Source organism: Oryctolagus cuniculus, chromosome 1 (genome assembly GCF_964237555.1).
Source record: "Oryctolagus cuniculus chromosome 1, mOryCun1.1, whole genome shotgun sequence".
Taxonomy (NCBI): domain Eukaryota; kingdom Metazoa; phylum Chordata; class Mammalia; order Lagomorpha; family Leporidae; genus Oryctolagus; species Oryctolagus cuniculus.
The window spans coordinates 84,536,356-84,563,861 of NC_091432.1; the positions used below are offsets into that span (position 1 = coordinate 84,536,356).

The following is a 27,506-nucleotide window of genomic DNA, read 5'->3' on the forward strand; positions in this document are numbered from 1 at the left end:
AATTATGGGACATGTACTCTATAGAATACTATACAGCAGTCAAAAACAATGAAACCTGGTCATTTGCAACAAGATGGAGGAATCTGGAAAATATTATGCTGAGTGAATTAAGCCAGTCCCAAAGGGACAAATATCATATGTTCTCCCTGATCGGTAACAACTAACAGCACCAAAGAGGAAACCTGTGGAAGTGAAATGGACACTATGAGAAACAGTGACTTGGTGTAGATTCATTAATTCTGTTAAGAAATATTTATAGATGTAATGAAAGCACAGATCAAGCAGTTAGACTAAATGACTTGTACAAGTCCTTCACCCTGAGAGTCCTAATATTCTAACTTTTTTATGATATAGTTAGAACTAGGAAAGAAACCATTTGTTCATTTAGTTAACGACATTGATTGAGTAGATTGCATTACGCCCACAGTCTACTTTAGGCTCATTTTTTAAAAAATTCTTAGCTTTTTAGTTTTTAACAGATTCATGGATACAATTCTAGGAATATAATGATGCTCCCTTCTCCCCCCCCCCCCCCGCCACTTCTCTCCCTCCCACTCTTCCTCCTTCTTTCCTTTTTTAGATTTTGAGTTCACATATTTTTAATTTATATTACAGTCAAGGGCTTAGTTCTCTACCACAGAAAGAGTTCACCAGGTAAAAGCAAAAATTCCTAGTTTGGCAGGAATATAGGCAAGAACTATAAACGAGTAAAATGGAAAGATGACATCTCACCCATATACAGTAAATTTTAAAGTAATCACATGTTAAAACTCTAGTAGTATAACATTCTTTTTTAAAAAAAATACTTATTTGAAAGTCATAGTTACAGAGACAGAGGGAGAAACAGAGAGAGAGAGAGAAAGATCTTCCATCTGCGGGTTCACTCCCCAGATGGCCACAACAGCCAGGGCTGGGCCAGGCAGAAGCCAGAAGCTTCTTCCAGGTCTCCCACATGGGTGGCAGGGGCCCAAACACTTGGAGCATCTTCTGCTGCTTTTCCCAGGTCATTATCAGGGAACTGGATCTGAAGCGGAGCAGCCGGGACACAGGGTTGGTGCCCATACAGGATTCTGGCATCTCAGGCAGTGGCTTTACTCACTATGCCACAATGCCGGCCCCAGTATAACATTCTTAACTGCTAGTTTGACAAGGTATAAAAATAGTTTGACAAAACTGTATTTTCAGCAATACTGATGCACACAGGCATTTCTTTCCTTGTTTGTTTGCTTTTTTTTTTCTCTTTTTTAAACTTAGCTCCAACATATAAGGGAGACCATGTGGTACTTGTTGTTCTATGTCTGACTTATTTCACTCAACATAACGTCCTCCAGTTGCATCCATTTTGATGCAAGTGGTAGAATTTCATTCTTTCTATGGATGAATAATATTCCATTGTGTATATATACCACATTTGCTTTTTTAAAGGTTTATTTATTTATTTATTTGAAAGGTAGAGTTACATAAAGAGAAAGAGAAAGGGGAAAGAGAGAGAGAGAGATCTTTCATCTGTTGATTCACTCCCCAAATGACCACAATGGCTGGGGCTGGGCCAGGCTGAAACCAGGAACTGGAAGCTTCATCCAGGTCTTCCATGTGGGTGCATCCTCTGCTGCTTTCTCAGGCACATTAGCAGGGAGCTGGATTGGAAATAGAGCAGGTAGGACTGGCCATCCATATGGGATGCTGGGATCACAGGCAGTGGCTTATCCAGCTACACCACAGCCCCCACATTTTCTTTATTCATTCACCTGATGATAGAAACCTTGGCTGAGTCTGTAGCTTGGCTGTTGTGAACAGTGCTGCTATAAACATGATGGTGCAGATATTACTCTGATGTAACGTGTTCATGTCTTTCGGGTATATACCCAGCAATGGGATTGCTATTGCTCTAAATCTATTTCTAGTTTGTTTTTTTTTTTTTTTTTTTTTTTTTTTTTTTTTTTTTGACAGGCAGAGTGGACAGTGAGAGAGAGAGACAGAGAGAAAGGTCTTCCTTTGCCGTTGGTTCACCCTCCAATGGCCGCCGCGGCCAGCGCGCTACGGCCAGCGCACCGCGCTGATCCGATGGCAGGAGCCAGGAGCCAGGTGCTTATCCTGGTCTCCCATGGGGTGCAGGGCCCAAGCACCTGGGCCATCCTCCACTGCACTCCCTGGCCACAGCAGAGAGCTGGCCTGGAAGAGGGGCAACCGGGACAGAATCCGGCGCCCCAACCGGGACTAGAACCCGGTGTGCCGGCACCGCTAGGCGGAGGATTAGCCTAGTGAGCCGCGGCGCCGGCTGTTTTTTTTTTTTTTTTTTAAGAAACCTCCATACTGTTTTCCACAATGGCTGGACAAATGTACATTCCCACCAACAGTATATAAGTGCTCCCCTTTCTCCACATCCTCTCTAGCATTTGGTACTGTCTGTCATTGGATAACAGCCATCTGACAGGGGTGTAGTGATAACTCATTGTGGTTTTGATTTGTATTTCCCTGATGGCTAGTAATGTTGAGCATTTTTTCATATATTCATATTTCTTCTTTTGAGAACTGTCTATTGAGGTCCTTTGATCACTTCTTAACCAGACTAGTTGCTTTCTGTTGTTGAGTTTTTGAAGTTGCTGATATACTGTGGATATTAATCCTTTTTCAGATAGTAGCTTGCAAATATTTTCCCATTCTGTTGGATGTCTACTCACTCTATTGATAGTTTCCTTTGCTATGCAGAAGCCTCTAAGTTTGATATAATCCTTTTTGTTTAGTTTTGCTTTTGTTACCTGTACTTTGGGGGTCTTATCCAAAAAGTCATCATCTACACCAATCATCGTGGAGTGTTTCCCCTGCATTTTCTTCCAGCAACTTCATAGTCTCAGATCTTAAATTTTGGAGTTTGACCCATCTTGAGTGGATACGGTGAGAGGTATGGATCTAATTTCAGTCTTCTACATATATACATCCAGTTTTGCCAGCATTATTCATTGATGAGATTATCTTTACTCCAATGTATGGCCTGAGCATTTTTGTCAAATACTAGTTGGGGGCTGGCACTATGGCGTAGCAGGTAAAGCCACCAGTGCTGGTTCAAGTCCCAGCTGCTCCACTTCCAATCCAGCTCTGTGCTATGGCCTGGAAAGCAACAGAAGATGGCCCAAGTCCTGCATGGGAAGACCCAGAGGAAGCTCCCAGCTCCTGGCATCAATTCAGTGCACCTCTGGCCATTGTGACAAACTGAGGAGTGAACCAGCAGATGGAAGACCTCTCTCTCTCTCTCTCTCTTCCTCTCCTCTCTCTGTGTAATTCTTTCAAATAAATAAATAAATCTTTTTTTAAAAAGTAGTTGGCTGTATGTACATGGATTGATTTCTGGGGTCTCTATTCTGTTCCATTGATCTGTGTTTCAGTTTCTATGCCAGTATCATGCTGTTTTAATTACTATAGCTTCATAGTATGCTTTGAAGTCAAGTATTGTGATATTTCCAGCTTGATTTTTTTTCCTTAAGGATCACTTTGGCTATTCTAGATTTTTGTTATTTCACATGAATTTTAAGATTGCTTTTTCTAGTCCTGTAAAGAATGATTTTGGTATTTTGATAAGGATTGCATTGAGTCTGTAGATTGCATTAGGTAGTAGAGACATTTTAATGATATTGATTCTCCTAATCCATGAGCAAAAAATATTTTTCCATTTTTTGTATCCTTTCTGATTTCATTCATCAGTGTTGATTTATAAATTTTTATTTATAATTTTTACTGTAGAGATCTTACGCTTCTTTGGTTAATATTTTAATTTTTGTGGCTACTGTGAACGAGAGTTGTTTCTTGGTTTCTCTTTCAGTAATTTCATTACTGGCAGATAAAAAAAAAAACTACCATTTTGTGTCTGTTTACTTTGTAACCTGCAGTTTTACTGAGTTGGTTTATTAGTTCTAACAGCATTTTCGTGGAATTTTGAGGTTTCTCACGTCATCTGCAAACATGGATAATCTGACTTCCTCTTTTCCAGTTTTGATGCCCTTTATTTCTCCTCTCTGATTGCTCTTCCTAATGTTTCCATTACTATATTGAGTAAGAGTGGTGAAAGTAGACATCCTTTTCTTGTTCCAGATCTGAGTATTCAATATTATTTTGCATTCAGTATTATATTGGCTGCTGATTTGTCACATAATTTTGCCATTATAATCTTGAGGTATGTTCCTTCTATACCTAATTTATGGAGGCTTTTTTTTTATTGCAAAGGGGCATTGAATCTTATCAAATTCTCTCTCCACATCTATTGAGATGACCATATGGTTTTGTCCTTCATTCTGTTGATGTGATGTGCTATGTTTATTGATTTGTGAATGTTGAACCACCCTTGCATCTCTTGGATAAATCCCACTTTATCATGCTGTATGGTCTTTTTGATACAGTTTTCGATTCATTTTGCTATTATTTTGTTCAGAATCTTTGCATCTGTGTTCCTCAAAGGATATAGGTCTGTAGTTTTCTTTTTGTGATGTATCTTTGTACAGTTTTGGTATCAGAGTGGTGCTGTTAGGCCCATATTTTAATTCCATTAGCATGATGCATTTCTGTAGCCAATGAGATAGCAATGACTAGAACACATTATTCTTTTTTCAAAGATTTATTGAGCATCTACTCTGTTGCTGGGGCACTATGCTAGACTGCTGAGATAGTTATGAATAGGATGATATAGTCCATTCTTTTGTCCCACACTTATACTAGCACACAAAATAGGCAAAATATATTTACAGTAGAGGGTGAAACATTATTATGAAAAAAGAAAGCATTAGACCATGGTTCTGTTATTTTTCGCTACATCTTAACTCCAACTAAAATTCAATCAAGTTACTCATAGAGAAATTGTTCCTTTCCTTAGGTTTGTTTTTGGTTTAGGTAAAATTCAAGGGCCCTTCAGCCTTAGTCCAGGAATGCAAAGAGAAGATTTCAAGATGGTATTTTGTACTTAAAACCTCATCAATGTCAAAGGATACTTATTATTCAGGTTGACTCTGGTGTTTTAGAAGGTGATTCTGGGAGCCCGTGCTGTGGCATTGTGGGCTAAGCCTCTGCCTGTGGCTCTGGAATCCCATATGAGCACCAGTTCATGTCCCAGTTGCTCCTCTTCCAATCCAGCTCCTGCTTATGGCCTGGGAAAGCAGTGGAAAATAGCCCAAGTACTTGGGGCCCTGAACCAATGTGGGAAACCCATTAGAAGCTCCTGGCTCCTGGCTCCTGGCTCCTAGCACCTGGCTTTGGATTGGCTCAGTTCTGGCTGTTGTGGCCATTTGGGAAATGAAGCAGCAGATGGAAGACCTTTCTCTCTGTCTCTCTTTCTCTCTGTCTGTAACTCCACCTCACAAATAAATTTTGAAAGTCAGAGCTACACAGAGAGATGAGAGGCAGAGAGAAAGTGGAGTCTTCCATCTGCTGGTTCACTCCCCAGTTGGCCGCAACAGCCAGAGCTTTGCTGAACCGAAGTCAGGAGTTGGGAGCCCCTTCCAGGTCTCCCACATACCCATGTGCAGGGGCCCAAGGACCTGGACAATCTTCTACTGCTTTCCCAGGCGATAGAAGAGAGCTGGATCAGATGTGGAGCAGCTGGGACTCAAACCAGCATCCATAAGGGATGCTGGTATTGCAGGAGGTGGCTTTATCCACTACGCCACAGTACCGGCTCCCAGTAAAATCTTTTTTAAAAAAAGAAAAGAAAGTGATTCTGGAAGTTCTGAATTCTGTTGGTTCTAATACCTGTTTCTAGCTTTCACAAAAAAGTGAATTTGTACTATTTTTATGTTTATTTTTATTTGCTTTCATCTACTTGAAAGGGGTGGGGCAGAGAATCTTCCATCTGATGCTTCAATGCCCAAATGCTTTCAACAGCCAAGTCTGGGCCAGGCTGAAGTCAGAAGCCTGGAACTCCATCCAGGTCTCCCAAATTGGTGGCAGGGACCCAAGTACTTAAGCCATTATCAGCTGCTTCCCAGGTTGCATTAGCAGGAATGCAGGAGCCAAGGTGCTGGGACTCAAAACTGGTACTCCATTATGGGATGTGGACATCCCAAGCCACATCTTTAACCTGCTGAGCCACAAAGCCTGCCCCAGATTTGTAGCATATTTTTCAAACATTTGTCATTCAAAACACCATGTGTTGCTATGATCTGCTTTGCGGCACATAAGATGAGAAGCGGCTGCGAAGGATCTGTCTGCTCTTCACTATTTAACTGTGTAACTTTGGACCTCTATTGGCCTCACTTTTTTCTAAAAGGCTAAATGACCCTTAATCGCCCCGAGAATTCTGACTTGGTGACACTAAATAGAGGACGTCTTATGCTGCACCGGCCTCTTCCTCTTGCCCTCTTCTTGGCTTTAGCAATAATTAGAAGGCTCCCCATCACCACTGAAAGGGATACTGAATGACCTGCTTTTCTAATCTGGACACTGCGCATCCCTTGATCTGACGCCTGAGGCTTCACTGTCTACCTGCTCATCCAGTCTGAATGAGTGGCCTTGGGCCAGCTCCCTGAGGAATGCTGCAGATTCAATGAAGGAGAAGGCTGCCCTCTCAGCTACTTTTCACCACCCAGCTATCTGTCTTCTCTATGGCTCTAGCTGTTTCCAAGGGTCATGTTTGAACTCAAAGGACCCTCCTAGATCCATGATATTTTCACCAGTGTGACTGATGGTATCCTTATTTTATAAAGACATTATTCTGCCTGCACCTGCCTGGTCAAATTCTTTCCAAAGAGACACCAGCTAGATTGTGCCAAGTCCCCTCCTTGAGGAGAACGGTAGCCCGGATAGTGCTCTTGATTCCAGTCCTGCCTAGCTCAGGCTTGCTCTCTGTCCCTGACAAGCATGACTGACATCCCCATTTATTCTCTGTCAAACCTCCTCAAGTTATGACAGATGTAGCTACATGTATATTTACATGTAAGAGCATTGATCCCTAAGCTAAGTCTTAACCATTTTTCAAAATTAGCATTTCCATAGAATTAACTCACTCTAAAAAACTCATTTTAAAATACATATATGTGTCTGTGTGTATGCCTGTATGTATATATACTCAGAACTGGCTCTGAAATTAGCTTTTAGGTTTTTTTTTTTTTGTATTGTTTTTTGTTTTTGACAGGCAGAGTGGACAGTGAGAGCGAGAGACAGAAAGGTCTTCCTTTGCCATTGGTTCACCCTCCAATGGCCACCGCGGCCAGCACGCTGCAGCGGGCGCACCGCGCTGATCCGATGGCAGAAGCCAGGTACTTATCCTGGTCTCCCATGGGGTGCAGGGCCCAAGGACTTGGGCCATCCTCCACTGCACTCCCTGGCCACAGCAGAGAGCTGGCCTGGAAGAGGGGCAACCGGGACAGAATCCGGAGCCCCGACCGGGACTAGAACCCGGTGTGCCGGCGCCGCAAGGCAGAGGATTAGCCTAGTGAGCCGCGGTGCCGACCAGCTTTTAGTTTTAATTTAAAAAATTAACCTGTAGCTTTTGGACTTCTTCCTAAATAAATAACTGAACAGTTTGAAGAAATATGATCAAGCTATGTAGAGCAATATAATAATTTTTTGACCTCACATCTCGCTCTTTCAAAATGTATTTTACTTTTCTGCAATTGTCAGAGCTTCTCCTTGTGAAGCTGAGCTTCAGGAATTAATGGAACAAATTGACATCATGGTAAGCAACAAAAAAATGGATTGGGAAAGAAAGATGCGGGCTTTGGAGACACGATTAGATCTTCGAGATCAAGAGTTGGCAAATGCACAAACCTGTTTGGATCAGAAAGGTCAAGAGGTACTGAATACATGTGTTAAGAACTTGTTAATTCATCAGACTCCCATATATAGTGTTTATTGCATCGGATTATGTATTTCATCGCATATACTTTTTACCAGGCATCAGTGACAGCACTTACTGTTTGAAATGCTGTCAGCAAACAGTTTGCTAAATGTAATTTCTCAAATAAGTAGCAGATACTAAATCCATAGATGTAGCTGATGAAGGTAGACATATGGTGTCAACGCCATCTGTAAAAGTAAACATTGAACATGTATGTGAAAAAAATGCTGTTTGTAAGCAAAGATGCAAATGCTTCTGCTGCTATAGAAACAAATCGTCTCTTTGCATAAGGCAGAGTTCAGGAGTATGTGTCTCTTCTAACCTGATAGAAAAATATTTCCTGAAAGAAATGAGGTGTGAAGAATAGATTACAAGACAAAGGAGAAGAGAGTGTAGTGAAGGTGTCCCGTTGCCCCCGTGAGGCTGCTCACTGCCAAGCTGGTGATCATGGAAATGTGTCTAGGTACTCTCAGACTCACAAAGGAGTTCAGAAAGCCACCTGCTGGCTTAACGGGGACTCTTGTGTCCTGGGTTTCTTTTAGCTGAGGCATGAGAGAAATGTTTCCTAATTAAACAGTATAACACCATCAGTTAACTTGTTCACCAGTCAGTTGTCTACTTCTCTCAGCTTCTCAGTAGAATGTAGTTTTTGGCATAATCACGTTGCTGTTTGGCTGGTTAACTTAGTTATTGGCACCTAATTTCCCTTCACAGTAGACAGGCAACGTCACCAGGCATGGCATTTGCGAGGGAACATTCCCTCACTTCTAAACCTCTAAGGACAAAACGTATCCAAGGTTCACTTGCTTTCTGAGCAAATAAATTCTGTAAGGCAAATCCTTATCAACTGCTCCTTGTAATAGGTCAGTTCTTACAAAAATGTAACAATTACTCCATAGTGCCGGTAAAGCGGAACTCTCTTGACGCAAAAGCACCCCTCCCCCACAAGGAGCTGAAAAGCCAGACGAGGTCTCACTTGAGTCAGGATGGCATAGCCCTCCAACAAGATAGCGCCAGATAAATTCTGATTCTGAATTTAAGATGTGAGAGTGATAAAGACCTTCTGCTAAGCACCCACACCAGACTGTCCTCACGAGCGCCTGCTGAAATGCCGCTGTCATGCTTGTTTTTGTGAAGTTAATTATTAAGAGCTATTCTAGGAACTGCAGCACGCATATTTATTCCTGACTTGGTACAGCAGCCTTATTTGAATTGTGCTTCTATTTTATACATTTTCCGAGTTTCTCAGGCAAAGTTTAGAAAAAGGAAAAATTAAACTTTACTCTCAATACAGGTGGGGTTACTTCGACAGAAACTGGACAGTCTGGAAAAATGTAATTTAGCAATGACTCAGAATTATGAAGGACAACTGCAAACCCTAAAAGCTCAAGTAAGAGAACTTTTCCACCGTTTAATTCCACACATTTTGATATGTTTCTGACCTAAAAATTCTGTTGATTTTATTAAAACTCATTGTTTTAATGCAAGCTGAAGTTCTTATGTTTTAATTATATATTGTACATTTTCATTGCTTCCTATGTACTGATTTTGCCCCTTTCGCTAGACTATTAGCTTCAGTACTTCTTTCTCAAGAGAGATGTTAATTAATTAAATGATAATAAGTAGCTGTGAACAACAACAACAAAATTGTCTTCTGGGACTATTACCACCTAATAGGAATGTCTTTTATTCCCTGACAATTTAAACTATGGAAGTTTGGTATGACAAAATAGGTGACTGGGAAAACAAAACTGATCTTCATTATCTTGTTACTAGTAGAGTGTTTCACAGTGATAGCACCTCTGCATGTGTGGTGCAAAGGGATACTAATTTCTCAAGTATCCCTGTCTCTCCCCAAGTGCTGGCAAGCAAACAGTCCTCCCTCCCTTGCCACAGACAGAACACAGGCAGTAATCATCCGAGCATGTCAAATCCAACAGATGCGGCATCCTTGTATAATCTAGCGAGTGAGTCACTGGGAAACAGGATTCCATTATGAGATTTTACTTCACAATCAACGTTTTTCGAATTGCAAAGATTTCAGACATCATAATATAGCCAAAAGAATCCAAAGTAGCTGAAGCCCCTCAAGTACTTTTCAGAGAGAGGATCTGGCATTAAAATCAGAATATAAAACATTTGACGCCATTTAACAAGGCCCAACTTTGTAAGACTAGCTTAGTCTATCTAGACATTTTGCCTGCAATTCAAGTTAAGGCCACTAGATGGTAGCCTGGATTATGAAATTATACAGTTTCCCTGGCTGAGCTCATTAGCATTTTTAACAATCCATCTCGGTTTTTCTATAAAGATAAAGCTACAGAATAACAGCAAATGTGTTTCACTGTAATGATTCAGTGTAAGCAAAGAGATAAAAATCTGGAATAAGTTTTAAAAACTACAAAAATCTACCAGGGTACTTCAAAAAGTTTGTGAGAAAAATAAAAGCTTATGGGAAAATGGAATTAAAAGACAGGTTTATTTGAGGGCAAAAGACAAATTTAAATCCATGCAAAAGTTTGTCATAATATGCATTTTCCATGAACTTTTTAAATGAAAAAACTACGCATTAATTTCAATTTTTTTGCATCCAAATAAATGTACCTTTTCATTGCATTTTTTTCCATGACCTTTTGAAAGTACTGTTTACCAAATCTTTAATTTCTGGGTGTTTTTATCACCTTGTAAAACGTTCTGTTTGTATGAGTATTTGGCAGTTACTTGATAGTATAAATCCTTGCCATTTGACATTTTTCAGCTCTTACTATTTTATTGACAGCTGGTTTTCAGTGCTACCCAACAAATAATTTTATGATAGTTTCATGAAAATTTGTTGTGGAACACTAATAATGAGAGTTTAGGAAATGCTGTTTAAGTGGAGCTAATGCTGGCGAAGTTAATATTCCTCCTCTCCTGAGAGTTATGGTGCATGTTAGCACATTGCAGGCTGTAAGGAGTCCTGCATTAAGCAAATCCACTTAACCTTTTTAATCCATCATTTTCCAAAGGCATTGGACCTTGGAATCCTGTGTTTTTTTTTTTTAAGTATTTATTTATTTACTTGAAAGAGATACACAGAGAAAGAGAAACAGAGAGAGAGAGAGAGAGAGAGAGAGAGAGAGAATCTTTCATCCACTGGTTCACTCCCCAGTTGGCTGCAACAGCCGGAGCTGTGCCAATCCAAAGCCAGGAACCAGGAGTTTCTTCCTGGTCTCCCAGGTGGGCACAGGGCCCAAGGACTTGGGCCATCTTCTACTGCTTTCCCAGGCCATAGCAGAGAGCTGGATCAGAAGTAGAGCAGCTGGGACTCAAACTGGTGCTCTTATGGGGGCCGGCGCCTGCAGTGCTTTCTGTGTTTTTAATTAAAACCTATTAACATCCCTGTAAGCAAGTATTTCACAAAGTATACTTTGGAAATTGTTTTTCAGAGAACTTACTAATTCCATGGCAACTTTCTGCTTCACTCTCCCCCTACCCTACCCTCCCCCCTCGGTTAAAAAGAAAGGAAGGGGGGCCAGCACTGTTGGCATAGTGGGTTAAACCTCCGCCTGCAGTGCCGCATCCCATATGGTGGTGGTTCAAGTCCCGGCTGCTCCTCTTCAGATCCAGCGCTCTGCTATGGCCTGGGAAAACAGTAGAAGATGGCCCAAGTCCTTGGGCCCCTGCACCCACATGGGAGACCCAGAAGGGGCTCCTGGTTCCTGGCTTTGGATTGGCCCAGCTCCAGCCGTTACAGCCATATGGGGAGGGAACCAGCGGATGGAAGACCTTTCACTCTGTCTCTCCCTCTCTCTGCCTGTAACTCTGCTTCTCAAATAAATAAATGAATGAATATTTTAAAAACATAAAAGAATAGAAAGGAAGAGATTTAGGGAGGGAGAGGGAAAGAGAAGGACAGGACAGAGGGGGAAAATGACACGGATAGGACAGGATTTGGGCTAGTGTTTAAGATGCCTCTTGGGAAGCCTGCCAGGGTTTGAATTCCAGCTTCTTCCTCCAGCCTCCTGCTAGTGGACCTTGAGAGGCATTAGGTAATGTCTCAAATACCTGGGTCCCTCTGGCCCAGGTTCAGGCCTAGCTGTTGCAGGGCATTTGAAGAATGAACCAGTGGATGAGAAATCTCTGTCTCTCTGTCTCTTTCCCTCTCTGCTTTTCAAATAAAAGAAGCAGAGAAGTACTCCGTGCTTGAGTAAGTAATATGTCAGATTTCTAACCAGAAAATGGTGTCTTATAGAAAATATGCTCTTGCTACTGCTTGTCACTCTATTGCTTCCTACTTTGAAATTCCTGGTTCATTTAAAATGTTTTTTCTAAAACATCCTAAGGGTACATTTTACTGTTACATTCTGCTTTGAATAGCTCAAATCTGTCAAAACTTTCTTGTAGAAACTGCTTTCCTTTTTTAAAAGGGAATATTTTCTTTTCTTTCTAAGCATTATAAAGCTATTATATATACACATACACATGCATGTCTATATATCTGAGACTTCCATTTCTGGAACAATAGAGTAGAAGGAAGCCCTTTTCCCTATCCCACTAAATACAGCAAAAAAAAAAAAAAATCCTGGACATTATTTATAAAACAACACAAGAAGACTTTGAGAAGTATTGAGAAGAGAAATTGGCCAGGGACCTTGGGACACAAAGAGTGACACAGTAGTGAGTTCCTTGGGATTTCTTTTCGCCTTTTGTATCCCAAACTGGGTAACAGAGAAACTTTCAAGCTGGACACACCAGTTGTGAAAGCAAGCAAACAAAAAGAGCCCCAAAGAAAGCCTGCTGGCTCCAGACAAAAGACTCGGAAGGAGACAGCCTGGCAAGATAAAACACTTTTAGATAATAATATCTCTAGCTCCAGCCAAACACCATAGTGGGGGGAAAACTAGCCCCACCGCTACCAGCAAAAATGGAGTAGCAAACCTAGATTTCTACCCTTACCAGACTACAGCAAGGTAGTCCGCCCCTGCCTACATGGTGCCAGGGAAGAGTAAGTGGACAGCCAGAATCTTCATCACCACTAGACGTCAGCAAGACCTTCCCCAGCTCACACTGTCAGTGGAGACCACGTCCACCTCCCTGGTGGCAATGAGGTACCTCCCCCCTCTCCTCTCAGGGATGGTTTCAGTGGAAACCTAGTGAGGAGACACTGCATCATAGTGGCCACTCATTCCACGGTATCACTGGAAGCCATGTAAGAAGCAGTAACAAGGCACTGTACCCCTCCAATCAAGGCAGAGTCAATGCAAGGCAAGTGGGAGCCCACCCTCCCACTCCCAGGCAGTAAAAGGGGCACCCTCAATGGACGCCAGTGGAGGGCAAGGCAAGGCCCAGACTCCCACCGCCACTCAGCACCGAGGTGGTGCCTCATCTTCCCTGCTGGGACACTGTCAGAAGGGGACTGCTGAAAGGCAAGATTAAAATGGAATGCACAGTGTCGTAACATACCCCACAAAAATGTCCAGGTCACTCATCATAGCAAGAATCAGGAAGATCTCAACTTGAATGAGAGAATGCAATCAGCGGATACAACACCAAGATGACACAGACGTTAGAATTGTCTGACCGAGATTTTAAACCAGCTGTTATAAAGATGCTTCAGTGGGGCTGAAAATGCTACAGTGGGCTGACGCTGTGGGGTAGCAGCTAAAGCCACCACCTGCAGTGCCAGCATCCCATATGGGCACCGGTTCAAATCCCGGATGCTCCAATTCTGATACAGCTCTTTGCTATGGCCTAGGAATACAGTAGAAAGTGGGTCAAGCCCTTGGGCCCCTGAACCCACATGGGAGGCCCGGAATAAGCTCCTCGCTCCTGGCTTTGGATCAGCCCAGCTCTGGCCATTGAGGCCATCTTGGGGGTGAACCAGTGGATGGAAGACCTCTGTCTCTCTCTGCCTCTGCCTCTCTATAGCTCTGTCTTTCAAACAAATAAATAAATCTTAAAATGAGTAAGTAAATAAATACTTCAGTGACCATCGTTTGATAGTAAAACAAACATGCTTGAAATAAATGAAAAATTGAAAGATTTTAGAAAAGAGATAGAAATATAATGAACTAACCTGGAATTTTATAACTGAAAAATATAATAACCAAACTAAAAGATCAGTGTATGGGCTCAAAAGCAGAACGGAGAGGACAGAAGAAACAATCAGTGGGCTTAGAGATTGTACAACAGAAATTACCCAATATGTACAACAGAAAGATTAAAAGAAAATGAACATTAGGGGCATGTGATATTATTGCAAAATATTTACAATGTATATAATCAGAATCCCATAAGAAGAGGAGAAAAGAGAATGAAGATTAAAAAGTGTTCAAATAATGTTCCTAATAAAGTTTCCCAATTTGACCAAAAAAAATGTAAACCTACAGATTCAGGAAGCTAAGTGAATCTCAAACAGAATGAACCCAAAGAAATCTTGCTAGGACACTTCATAGTCGAAGTCCTGAAAACTAAAAGACAAAATCAGATCTTGGGAGCAGCAAGACAGAAATGACATCTTGCTATGGGGGAAAACCAATTCAAGCAACAATAGATTTCTCATCAGAAACCATGGGGGCCAAGAGCAAATAGCACATTTTTCAAGTGCTAAAAGAACAGACCTGTCAACCCAGCATCCTATCCAGCAAAAATAGCCTTCAGCACCGAAGAGGAAATCAAGACATTCTCAAATGAAGGAAAATGAAGAGCATCTGTCTCTAGATCTCCCCTACAAGAAAGGCTGGAGGAAATACTCTGTGCAGAAAGAAATGATAAAGAAGGAATCCTGAGACATCAAGGAGAAGAAAACACTAGAAAGAGTAAAAACATAGGTAAAAACTCCACTGGAGTTTTCCAAATTGTTTGATATAAAAAAATAAATAAAAACAGTGTTACCTTGGTTCTCAATGTATTAGGTAACACTGCTGCAATAAATGGGGCAAGGTAAAGGAACATAAAAGCTGATAAACTTTCTACCTTCCAACTAACATATCAGTATGTAAATATAATGTAACACTGGAGCAACCACTTAGAAAACAAATACAAAAAATTTATAATTAAAAACACTATAAAGTTAAACTGGATTATAAAAAATGTTCAAGTAACCTACAGGAAGAAAGGAAAGTGAAAACAGATACCAGAAGCTACAGAATAAACAGAAAGCAAATTTAAAAAAAAAAAAAAGTCAGACTTAAGCCTAACATATCAGTAATCTCATTAAATGGAAATTATCTAAAACACCAGGTAGAAGTCAGAGATTGACAAAGTAAATTAAAAGTCTGACCCAATTTACTCTCTGTTCTAGAAACTCACTTCAAATATAACTATATAGGCAAGATGAAAGTAAAAGATAAAAAATAAAATAAAATCATACAAATGTTAATCGAAAGTAGAAGTGGTAACAAAGTATACAGTGAAGAAAATTAGCCTCTTTAGCAAATGGTGTGGGCACAACTGGATATACATGTGGAAAAGAATTAAGTTGAATCCCTTACTTTAAAGCATAAACAAAAGTTAACTCAAAATGGATCAAAAGTATCAATGTAGCAGCTAGTGTTTTGGCACAGTGGATTAAGCCCGCTCTTGAAACACCAGCATCCCACATCAAAGTGCTGGTTTGAATCCCAGCTGTTCTGTTTCTGATCCAGTTCTCTGCTAATATACCAGGGAAAGCAGCACAAGATGTCCCCAAGTGCATGGTCTCCTTTGTGGGAGACTTGGGGGCGTTCCAGACTTCTGGCTTCCTCCTGGCTCAGCCTTGACTATTGAAGCCATTTGGAGAGTGAACAAGTAGATACAAAATCCTTTCTCTGTGTGTCACTCCTTCTCCCTCTTTCTGTCACTCTGCCTTTCAAATAAGCAAACTTTTGCAAATAAAAAAATGAAATTTAAAAGGCTAACTATAAAAGCTAAATTTATAAATTCTTAGCCTAAAACAGGAGTAAACCTTCATAACTTTGAATTAGGCAATGATTTCTTATATATGGCACCAAAAGCATTGGCAATGAAAAAAAATTAGATAAATTTGACTTTATCAAACTTTAAAAAAAACCTTTATGCTTCAAGTAATACCATTAGGAAAGTAAAATGACAACCTACAGAATGGGGAAAATATTTAAAAATTATAAACAGATTGCATATATCTCATCTAAAACATTTAGGACCCGAAATATTTCAGATTTTGGATTTTTGGATTAGGGATGTTCAATTAGTATTTGATAAAGGACTGGGATCCAGAACTAATAAATAACTTACTAGTGAACAATAAAAAGACATATGATAAATTTTTTAATTGGATGAAGATTTGAACATTTTCCCAAAGGAGACAAAGGAAAAAATGCTTACCATCATTGTTCAATAGGGAAATGCAAATAGAAACCACAGTGAGAAACACTTTATACCCATTAGGACAGCTGTAATCAAAAAGATAGACGATAACAAGTATTGGTGTGGATATGGAGAAGTTGGAGCCCTATATATCGTGAGTGCGAATGGGACATGGTGCAGCCACTTTGGAAAACAGTTTGGCTGTTCCTGAAAAGCTAAAAGAGAACCTTTCAGCATGGAGGAACTTTCATGAAGTTTGTGTGTCAGAAAATCAGCAAAACCCACCAGCTGCCCATGCCTCCAGAAAGCCTGCAGACCAGGGAGACCATCCCTATGAGCTCTGGGACAATGAGGGCAATTATGTTCCACTGTGGTCTGTTGGAGATCTTTAGAAACTCAGACTCTGTCGGAGGGTTTGAAGGAGTCTATCAGTTATTGCATGAATTCAGACACCATGATGATATCATGCATTTCCAATTACCAGGAGGTGACTGCAGCTGCCTCATCAACAGCATGTGTAATGGTTTTCCTTCACTATCTGAATAACCAGACTGTCTGTCAACCACCAGTAAATAGCTCACCACCACACAGGTCCCAGCTGTCTCCACTTTGGCAGAGCATCTTGCACAGGGATTGTGTATCACAATCCAGAAATTGTCATGACTGGAGAGGATGGTCAAATAAATCTCCTCAGAGTTAGTTGCTCTAAGAACCTTAGACAATGCAGATAGTGGTACCCTCTATGCTACAACCTTCCTTTGAACTACTGAGATTCTTAGGGTAAATTCTCCTGGACAACTAAAAACACGGGATTCCAGACAACAAGAAAATGAGCCCTCTCAGATACCGTCACTGACTGGTATGTATATAGACATCCCAACCAGAAGCATGTTGTAGCTACCAGTGGTCAGGTTGCTACATTGAGTATCTGGGATGTTAGACAAGGTACTATCCCTTTATGCCAAAGTGAGAGGAGATAACTCTCACCCAGCGAACCCAGACCATCTGTTCTGAAGATGGATCCCTCTGCTATTGGCATGCCTCCCTGAAAAATCATCACTCTTTCACCAATGAGGGAGAACCAGTGCTTTTTGGTCTCATAGCATTAATAACCAGGCTAATGGTCACCACCAGTCTCCTGTAAGTTCCTGGCTCAGCACCCATTCTGCAAAATACTGTACTGAAATCACCAGTTTGCTTCCCAGTATGGCTCTGTGCACAGTTCGGATGTTTTAGGTCTTTGTCTTGTTTGTGGAACTGATGCATAGCAATTTATGTTACTAGACAGCTTTTTTCGTGAAAGTAGTGTAATTATAAGATTTCCAGCAAAACATAGTTAGCTTTGTGAATTCCAACTTCTTGTGCAAAATTTTATTATTAGAAAATATGAGATTTGCAGCATAAACATCAGTAAACTATTGCTAATATCAGTGTTCAGTTTTGGCTTTTGTTAGTTGGATGCTCCCACAGCAGTTGCAGAATCTGATAAATGACTGATGATAAAAGATTTTGAATCTGTGGAAGAACATCAGAGGGGTCTTTGTGCAGATGAATACATTTCCTTAACAGACTATTTTTAACAGCTCATGAAACCAACCCTTCATTTCTGATGTTATGAAACTTTGCACTGTCAAACCATCAATGGATTCCTATAGATGGAATATACTCCCTGGTGACATTAGCTGATGCTAACACTTATTCTTTCTGCAAATGTTTCCCTCAATCCTTCCATCTTTTATTTTCTCAGTAATTTTCATAAACTTTTCCATGATGAACTGAATAGAGAAAATGACAAATTTATAGTTGAATTCAAACTGCTTATGGTGAAAATGTTTTGACAATTTCTTTTGTTAGAATAGATTTGAACAGAACTCTATTAACTGCTTAGCTATAACTTTTCTTGGAGAAGATAAAGAAAAAATATACTTTGCCTATGGATTTTTGCTTTTGCTTAATTTTATAACACCTGAAAATTGCAAAACTGGATATTGTTTAATAAGGTAGAATTTTGCCGGCGCTGTGGCTAATTAGGCTAATCCTCCACCTGCGGCACTGGCACCCCGGGTTCTAGTCCCGGTCTGGGTGCCGGATTCTGTCCCGGTTGCTCCTTTTCCAGTACAGCTCTCTGCTGTGGCCCGGGAGTGCAGTGAAGGATGGCCCAGGTCCTTGGGCCCTGCACCTGCATGGGAGACCAAGAGGAAGCACCTGGCTCCTGGCTTCTGATCGGTGCAGCGCGCTGGCTGTAGCGACCATTTTGGGGGGTGAACCAACCGAAAGGAAGACCTTTCTCTCTGTCTCTCTCTCACTGTCTAACTCTGCCTGTCAAAAAAAAAAATAAGGTAGAATTTTGAATAAGTAAACTGGCTTTGAAAGTAAAATTTGATAGATAACAAGTGTGACAGTAGTATGAAGATAGGGGTGAGAGGAAAGAATTTTTCATCTTTATTCTTATCCAAAATATGAATAATGACCTAACATGTAATGTTTAAGACAATTTGATGACATCATTTTTCCAGTTTATTATACTAAATGCATTATTGCCTATGGCCTTAATGACAAATCATTGCTATTTCACAGTTGAAGTGTATATTTACTTACTTTTAGAACCCCAACAAGAGAAGGTACGGCAAGCTTTTGCTGTTCTGTCCTAATGAGGATTTTCCCCTTACTGCAAGAGATTATGGAGTTTTGGTGTTTGAGTTTTTGGTTTTTGAGTTTTAAAATGGGATATATACATATATGCTTTTTGATATATATTTAGGTCAAGAAATTAAAAATTTTGAATTCCAAAGAATTGGAGAAGAAAAAAAAGTTGCTGCTAGAAATTTTAATATGTTTATTGTTTTATTGTTGAAACTAATTTTTAATACTTTGTCATTACAAAACTAATTCATTACAGAATAAAGAAAATATAGAAAATAAAATTTTAAGTATTTATAGTCTCAAATAGAGATAATTTTCTTTTGATACCCCTTTTTATTAAACTATATGTAATTTTTTATGAAAGTTAAAATCTACATGTCGATCTTTGTGGATGCATATCCCCTAGCAGTAAACACATTACTGTCTTTTTAAACTACTATATAATACTCTGAGGTATAGATATGTATACCATGATTTATTTAGTTGGTTGCTTATTATTATTTCATATGTTCCTAGCTTTTCACTGTTATGATCAGTGCTATAATGTCTATTTAATCTGTATTTCCTTTGAAACTTGCTTATCGCTTTTTGCCATTTTGTGAGGTAGTTTGGCATTTCTTAATTTGCAACATCTGTCTATATAATCATACAAAGGATTTTTTTTTTTTGCCTTTGGTCTATGATAAAATATTCAGTTTATCTCTTGGCTTCACTTAAGGTGCTTGTTATGCAGGTTTGCATTTTGTAAATGATTAAACCAGTTGATTTCTTTTTTTACAGTTTCTGCCCTTTACATCACACTGCCCCTATGTTAGGTTTATATAAATGTTAACTTGTAATTAGTTCTTTAAAAAAGTTAAATTTACAGTTCCTATATGTTGCAGTAGTTCCACACCTAGGTATTCGCCCAAGAAAAGTAAAAACATATATCCATTTAAAAACTTGTGCACAGATGTTCACAGCAATATTATTCATGATATCTGAATATGAAAACAAGCAAAATGACCATCAGTTGATAAATGGAAAACAAAATATGGTATATCCATGCAGTGGAATATTATTCATGTGAACTTTATAGTAGGTGAATTATATCTCAGTAGAAATTACAAAAAAAATTTACTATCAGTTACAGTATAGACAGTTGTTCCTAACTTTATTTGTAATAGCCAAAAACTGAGAACAATCAAAATGTTTCAGTATGTGAATGTTTAGAAAATTATGGTACATTCATACCATGAACTATTATCAGTAATAAAAAGGAATGAAGAATTGATATATTCACGAGTCTCAAGGGAGGCTGAGCGAAAAAAAAATCCATCTTCAGAAGGTCATATACTGTATGATTCCATTTTATGACATTCCTAAAATAACACAATTATAGGGGTGGAAAACAAATTAGTGACGGGGGTTTGAGGGGTGTGAGTGATGTTAAAGGGAGGAGATCTCTGTGGGGATGGAATAGCTCCACATCTTGGTTGTGGTGTGGGCACACAGACTCACACACATGATAAATGACATACAGCTATACACATATTAAGTTTCATGAGTCTGATACTATACCCTAGTTCACTAAGATGTAAATATCAGAGGAAATGGGGTGAAAAGGACCTGGAATGTCCCTGTAGTGACTCTGTGACTTCCTGTGAGCCTATAATTATCTCAGCATAGAAAGTATAAACAAAAAACTTCCGAAAGCAGAGAGAAGTTTCCTCACAGATGCTGCTACACTATGCTGCTTTTAATCTATTATTTAAAGGTAGAACAAGAAATGGGGGAAAAATACAACATCTCCGTTATTGAAAGTTTTACCAGTAAGAAAATAATTTAATCAGTTTTTAGATGTAAATAATTTTAAAGTTATATCAGCGTGAATATATACTTGACATAGCTCGTGTCTTAAATGTCTAGTTTTCTTGGAAAATATATAAGCTAGTTATTTTATAGATTGAGTTACTGAAATTAAAATTGTCAACACAAGATGGCACTAAATAAAAGTAAGAAAAGAACCTGTTTTTTTCCAATTCTGAGCTTTGCTACATATGGTTAAAACAAAACTGAACAAAACATTTATGAGGTGAATCATTGTTTAACTGTGCAATTAATGAAGTCCCAAATTTACATGAAAGCTGAATCATGTTCAGCTTCAATAATTTAATTTTAATAACTGGTTCCATCTTCACTAATTGGAACATTTAAGCTTAACTGCACTTTCTAATCATGACTTACATTTCCAAAGAGGTACACAAGAAAAGAAATATGGTGAAATCAAGTTAGAATAACTGGTAATAGTAAAAGATGAGTATTTTCTATTATTTGCAGTTTTCCAAACTAACAAATAGCTTTGAAAAACTGAGATTGCACCAGATGAAACAAAACAAAGTTCGACGACAAGAGCTGCCACACAAAGAAGAAATGTCCTTTGAAATGAGCAATTTGAACCAGAAATTGGAGGTGAGATCCAGTTCCTAGTTTCTTCATGTGTATAAGGATTGCTTTCATGGCTGTGGCTATGTGTTTCTAGCTACACAGTGGCCTGTACAGCAGTGGTAACAAACAGCATACAAGTCAACTTCTCACTGAATATATTGTCTTAGTGCACCTTTCCTTTTAGGCACTTAGTGAATTAAAGCATCACTTTGATTTATACATCTTTTATATATATATCAGCATTTTGGGAGAGCCAAAAAAAAAAAAAAAGTTCAAAGAAACTGCAGCTGTTGAGTGAAATTGAAGGACACCCTTGGGGTCAGTTAAAGGGAATATCTAATAAATCTTTTAATGGCCATTTAACTATTAGGTACTTAAATCCCAATGAAGCCTCATACCCTCTTCAGAGCAGGGCTTGAAGTTGCAGGGTTTTTTTCTTTAAAGGCACAGTACCAGTCCAATTAACTTGCCCGACATGTTCAAGAACTTCTCAACTCTGGAACTCTAAAAAGGTGTCATGGGTGCACTTACTCTTGACCCCTCCGCTTTCCAACTTTGGAAAAAACAAAGCAGCCCATTTCCTCTCCTGTGCTCTTTGGTGTTCCTGCTTCAAGTCATGGAATCGCAAATGGAGTCTACTGTAATTTCCTATTATCTAACCTTAGCCGAGTTTCCAGGGCTGCTCAGTTATGATTTTTAATGGGCCTCAAGTAGACTTTTATGCTGTGCCACTCGGTTTCCTTCCTTTCGAGCCCTAAACCCCAGCACCCTCCACCCCAGCCAGTGATTTCACTTTCTCCTCCTCATTGATAGGCAATAGCCCCGCCATCACCCAAGCTGGACACCTCTATGCGATCTTTGATCTGTTCCTTTCTCTTTCGTGTATTCTAGTCCAGATCTTCCCTTTGCCTCTCATCGCCTATCTAGTTGTCATTGCCACATTTCATACTGCATCTTCTTACTCTCCAATTAACAGTCCTCGGGCAAAATACCTTGAAGATCAGAAAAGGAAGCAAGAGAGAGGAAGGAAGGGAAGAGGGGAGGGAGGGAGGGAAAGAAGGAAAAGAAAGAAAAAGCCTGGGATCACAGCCTTAAATTCAGGCTATTTCAAGAGCTCTTGGGTGTTATCTTTAAAAATACTGCAAATTTTACATTCTACTAAATAATACAGTTTTCTCTTTAAGAGTTATCTATTTACTTGAAATGCAGAGTTACAGAGAGAGAGGGAAACACAGGAGCTTCTTCTGGGTCTTCCACATGGGTACAGAAGCCCAAGCACTTGGGCCATCTTCCTCTTTTTTCCCAAGGAGCTGGATCAGAAGTGGAGCCGCTGGATATGAACTAGTGCCCATATGGAATGCCAGCGTTGCAGGCAGCGGCTTCACCCATTGTGCCTCTGTATACTTCTCTGGGTACAAAATTAGTCTCAGTAAGCTGGCACTCCTACTCCCTGGCTCTTGCTCTGATATAACCAGACTAGCCTCAAAAACGGGCTGGTCTCATAGAAGATGTCCAGACATGTATACTGCAATATGCATGTTCTCTCACCAACAGAGCTGACTTCACACACAGATACACATTTTGTTGACTTTTTATGGGATTTTGTGGGAGAACCACATTCATATATGTATTTTAAAGAACAGCTTTACATTTTTATTAAGTACTTTGTGCACAACTTAAATTTAGGGAACTAAATATTTACATAAAACATGTCTTGTGAAATTATAGTGGATGGGACTGGTACTGTGGCACAGTGGGTTAAGCTGCCACCTGCCGTGTTGGCAATCCCATATGGGTTTGAGTCTTGGCTGCTCCATTTCCAGCCCAGCTCCCTGCAACTGCACCTAGGAAAGCAGCAGCAGATGGCGCAAGTCTTTGGTCTCCTTCCACCCACGTGGGAGACCTGGATAAAGCTCCTGGCTCCTCGCTTTGGCCTGACCCAGCCCTGGCCATTGCAGCCCTAATTTAGGGGAGTGAACCAGTGGATAGAAGATTTATCTCTCTCTCTCTCCCTCTCCCTCTCTCTCCTCCCTCCTTCCTCCTTCTCTCTCTGTTAACTCTGCCTTTCAAATAAATAGTATTTTTAAAAAGGAAAAATTATAGTGCAAATTAGAGGCAACATCTGCTTTGATATGTTTGTACCATCCAAAAAAATTTTAAACACTATGTAGTTACAATTTACCTTACATAATTACAGATGAATACCTCTTTTTATCAAAGTTTACTGTTAAGTGATTCTTTTTTTCTGTTTTTGTTTTTTGAAGATTTATTTATTTTTATTTGAAAGGCAGATTTACAGAGAGGCAGAGAGAGAGAGGGAGAGGGAGAAGCAGAGGGAGAGAGAGAGAGAGGTCTTCCATCTGCTGGTTCACTCCCCAATTGGCCACAATGGCCGGAGCTATGCAGATCCGAAGCCAGGAGCCAGAAGCCAGAAGCTTCTTCCTGGTCTCCCGTGCGGGGACAGGGGCTCAAGGGCTTGGGCCATCTTCCACTGCTTTCCTAGGCCATAGCAGAGAGCTGGATTGGAAGTGAAACAGCTAGGACTCGAACTGGTGCCCATATGGGATGCTGGCACTGCAGGTGGCAGCTTTACCCACTATGCCACAGCACTGACCCCTGTTAAAGTGTTTTTACTTTGGGACAAACATTTATACATTGGAATAATACAGGAGGAAGTCTGTAGTAGTGGAAGTACATGATACTTTATAACATAAAACAGGCCTTGACCAGTGCATTAATTTGCCCCATGACTGTTGGGCAAGGTTGTAAGCCTCACAGAAATGCCCTTGTTTTTCATCAGTAGATGGAGTTAAAAGTATCTGTTGGGTGACATTGTGGCTCTGGAAGAAAAATGCACACACACACACACACACACTGTGAAGCATTTAAGGTTGAAAATATATGAGGTCTGGAAGTCACTTTAACATATTCTAACAAAAAAAGTTGAAGAGATAAGGAGAAATAGACTATGTCAGTGGCAGTTAAACAGCAAAGGACACATGGGGCAGGGGTTGTTTTACTCCCTTGTTTTATGTGAGTATAAAACTTTCATAATAAAAAGTTTAAAATCTCCTACAGGTGGAGGTTTGTAGAGTCCCTGACATACTTGCATAGTAATCACCAAAGACCATCTCCTCACTTTTAACAGAAGTATTTTTCTGTGTATCTCTGGAAACTCTAATTTTAATGACCCTGAGCCAGAAAAGGATTGCCAGCCACGGAGAACTTACTCTGGAGTTCTAGGGAAATCTACCAACCTTCAAAACCTAGGCTGACAACTCCTGTCTCCACAAAACCCTGTGAAGTCCTATAGGTTTCTTCCTGGTTCCAGGCTACTAGATACATTATGCTGGTTTTCTAGTCTGGAAACTACAGACGTCAATAAGACCAAGACAGATGTCAATAAGACCAAGGAAGGCAGGGATGCCCACCTCATTTATTCATGCTGTAGTATTTGTAAGAAGTGGAGGTTAATGCTCCTGTCTCTCTCTATAGCCTTTTTTTTTTTTTTTTTTTTTTTTTTGACAGACAGAGTGGACAGTGAGAGAGAGAGACAGAGAGAAAGGTCTTCCTTTGCCGTTGGTTCACCCTCCAATGGCCGCCGCGGCCGGCGCACCACGCTGATCCGAAGGCAGGAGCCAGGTGCTTCTCCTGGTCTCCCATGGGGTGCAGGGCCCAAGGACTTGGGCCATCCTCCACTGCACTCCCAGGCCATAGCAGAAAGCTGACCTGGAAGAGAGGCAACCGGGACAGAATCCGGCGCCCTGACTGGGACTAGAACCCGGTGTGCCGGCGCCGCTAGGCGGAGGATTAGCCTGTTGAGCCGCGGCGCCGGCCTCTCTCTAGCCTTTTAGGAGATATTTATTTTCAGCATTATTTGAGGTTGTTGGGTAGGTGACATTGAGTATTTGTATTATCTAAAAGAAACTAAGTGCATAAGTCAATCTTGCCCAAATTTTGACATCTTGCTACAAAGATTCCTTTCTAAATAAAAAGTAAGTAGAAATGTTCAAATCTAGACCACATTTATTGGAAAACTTTACCTGTTTTCTACCTGAGCCTAATTTTGTAACCTTGGCATTATTACTTGAAGATCTTGTTTTCCTGTACCAGTTTTTATATTGTTGGATGTCAGAAACGAAGTCAATTAATTTTAAAGGACTGCCTTCATTTATCCTTGTAAAGATAGTGTACATCACAAGACAGTCTCATATATTTAGAAGGGAGGTCTACATTTTTTGAAAAAAAAAATTATTTATTTTGAAAGGCAGACTTACAGAGAGAGAGAAAGAGAGAGAGAGAATCTTCCATCCTCTGGCTTACTCCCCAAATGGCCACAATAGCAAGCAAGGACTGGGCCAGGCTGAGGCCAGGAGCCATGAGCCTCTTCCTAGGCAGCAGGGGCCCAAGAACTTGGGCCATTCTCCACTGCCCTCCTAAGTGCATTAGCAGGGAGCTGGATTGGAAGTGGAGTAGCCATATTGGATGCTGGCACCACAGGCAGTGGCTTTACCCACTATGTCACAGTGCTAGCCCTTGGATTTCTATTCTTATTTCTTCAACCATATATATCATCCCTCAATTTTAGGTCATGTTAATTACCCTAACAGCTTCCTAATGTATAGCCTGCCTTCATTGATTATTTGGAGACTTGTGGATTATAAATGAAAATATACCCAAATGTTTTTAAAAATCATTTCTGTCTAGAAAATATTAAATACTATGTTATTCTCATTTTAAGCAAGATGTAGCTTTTATTATCTACATTAGTATGTTTCTTTTCCAGAATAACCAATCTAGTCATTTCAGCCCTCTTCAAAAGAATACAAATCACTCTGGCCAAATGAACTATGTTCCAATTTAACATATTGTAGGAAATAGATGAGATAATCACAGCATCATCTGCATGGCTTTTATGTAACAATATTATTGTACTTACACTGTAAAATTGCTTTCATGTGTACACTTCCCTCCTTTATTATGTATTCCTTGATTTTCTTTCCTTTCAAAAATCTTTTTATAGAATAGTTCTGAATTTTCATCTCTTCACAGTACCTGGTGGACATCAGTTACTCAATAAGTTCTACTGAACTGATAATTGGAAACATCAATACATCTACACCGTGTTCACAGCACATCACCAGTATATGGTCATGAACTTAGGAGCTGTAAAGTCTACTTTCAGCCATGTTGTTTTCTTTGAAAAGTCTAGTGAGAAATGTTTAAATTCCAGGAGATGTTAATACTATGCTTTTGTTTGTGCATTCATGGAACACAAGTAGTATCTGGCACTCTATCAAGCGCTGTGAACAATCTGAAAGTAATAAAATACACAGCCCTTCACATTCAGTTGCTTAAGCCTGGACAGAACGACAAGAATGGCCAGCCCTAGGAAACATTGAGGAGTGAAGTTCTATTTGGTATCCCCAGTACGATGCCTTTTGTTCATGTTACTAAGTCGTGAAGTGATAATCATGCTCTGTGACTGTACTACTTCAGAAAAAAGTCAAAGAACTGTATGTGCTTTATAAAGCTAGTGCCACTTCTTCTTTCCCAGATTAACCCAACTGATACTCCCTGCATGAGACCTCAAATGGTTTTTCTGTTTCCAAGATTGAGTGGACTTGGACAAAACTTTGAAAGCCACATCACTATCTTAGTTCAGGCTGCTGTGACAGAATAACATGGACAAATCGACTTAAGCAACAATCATTTATTTCTCACAGTTCTGAAAATTGAAAGTCCAAGTTCAGAGTATTAGGTTCTGGTGATGGCCCTCGTCCTGGTTTATAGATGGCTGTCTCCTTATATCTTCATATAGAGAAAAAGAAAAAAACTCTCTCATATCTCTTCTTATTAGAGCACTAATCTTTATGAGGGTTCCATTCACATGGCCTAGTCATTTCCCAAAGGCCCCCAGTCCAAATAATATCATATGGGAATTAGGCTTCAACACATGGATTTGGAGCATGGATGGGGGAACACAAATATTCAGTCCAAGCAGTGGCAAAATCTAAGCTCTATACAGGGCTGGAGAACCTTTTTTCTACTAAGAGCTATTTGCATATTTATAACATCCTTTACAGGCCATACAAAATCATCAACTTAAAAATTAGCCTGCTATAGACTTACTGAATTTCAAGTCCCGAAAGCAGTTGCCTTGGCAGAGCCAGACCAAATGGTTTCATGGGCATTATCATTCCCTATCCTTGCAAGGGAACAAGTTTAACGACTGATTGTAGAGAATGGAAGGAGGGAAAAAACTTCCGGTATGAGTAAATAGAATGAAAGTAATTAATTGAAGAAAAAA

At 40.0% G+C, this 27,506-nt stretch overlaps 1 protein-coding gene and 1 pseudogene across 18 annotated transcripts in view; both read left to right on the plus strand.

The window, feature by feature from the left end:
- Positions 1 to 27,506, plus strand: part of DEUP1 (deuterosome assembly protein 1) — a 111,252-nt gene that overhangs the window by 22,160 nt on the left and 61,586 nt on the right. For 16 of the 18 annotated variants that reach the window (XM_008262705.3, XM_051850197.2, XM_008262709.3 and 13 more), the window contains 3 exons: positions 7,603 to 7,774; positions 9,114 to 9,209; positions 21,089 to 21,220. In XM_008262705.3, the coding sequence (XP_008260927.1) occupies positions 7,603 to 7,774; positions 9,114 to 9,209; positions 21,089 to 21,220 (400 nt within the window). Of the gene's footprint in view, positions 1 to 2,773; positions 2,903 to 7,602; positions 7,775 to 9,113; positions 9,210 to 21,088; positions 21,221 to 27,506 lie in introns of those variants that run through there. The other 2 variants (XM_051850266.2, XM_051850273.2) reach the window with 2 other exon arrangements.
- LOC127492068 (nucleoporin Nup43 pseudogene) lies at positions 10,920 to 18,942 on the plus strand (annotated as a pseudogene).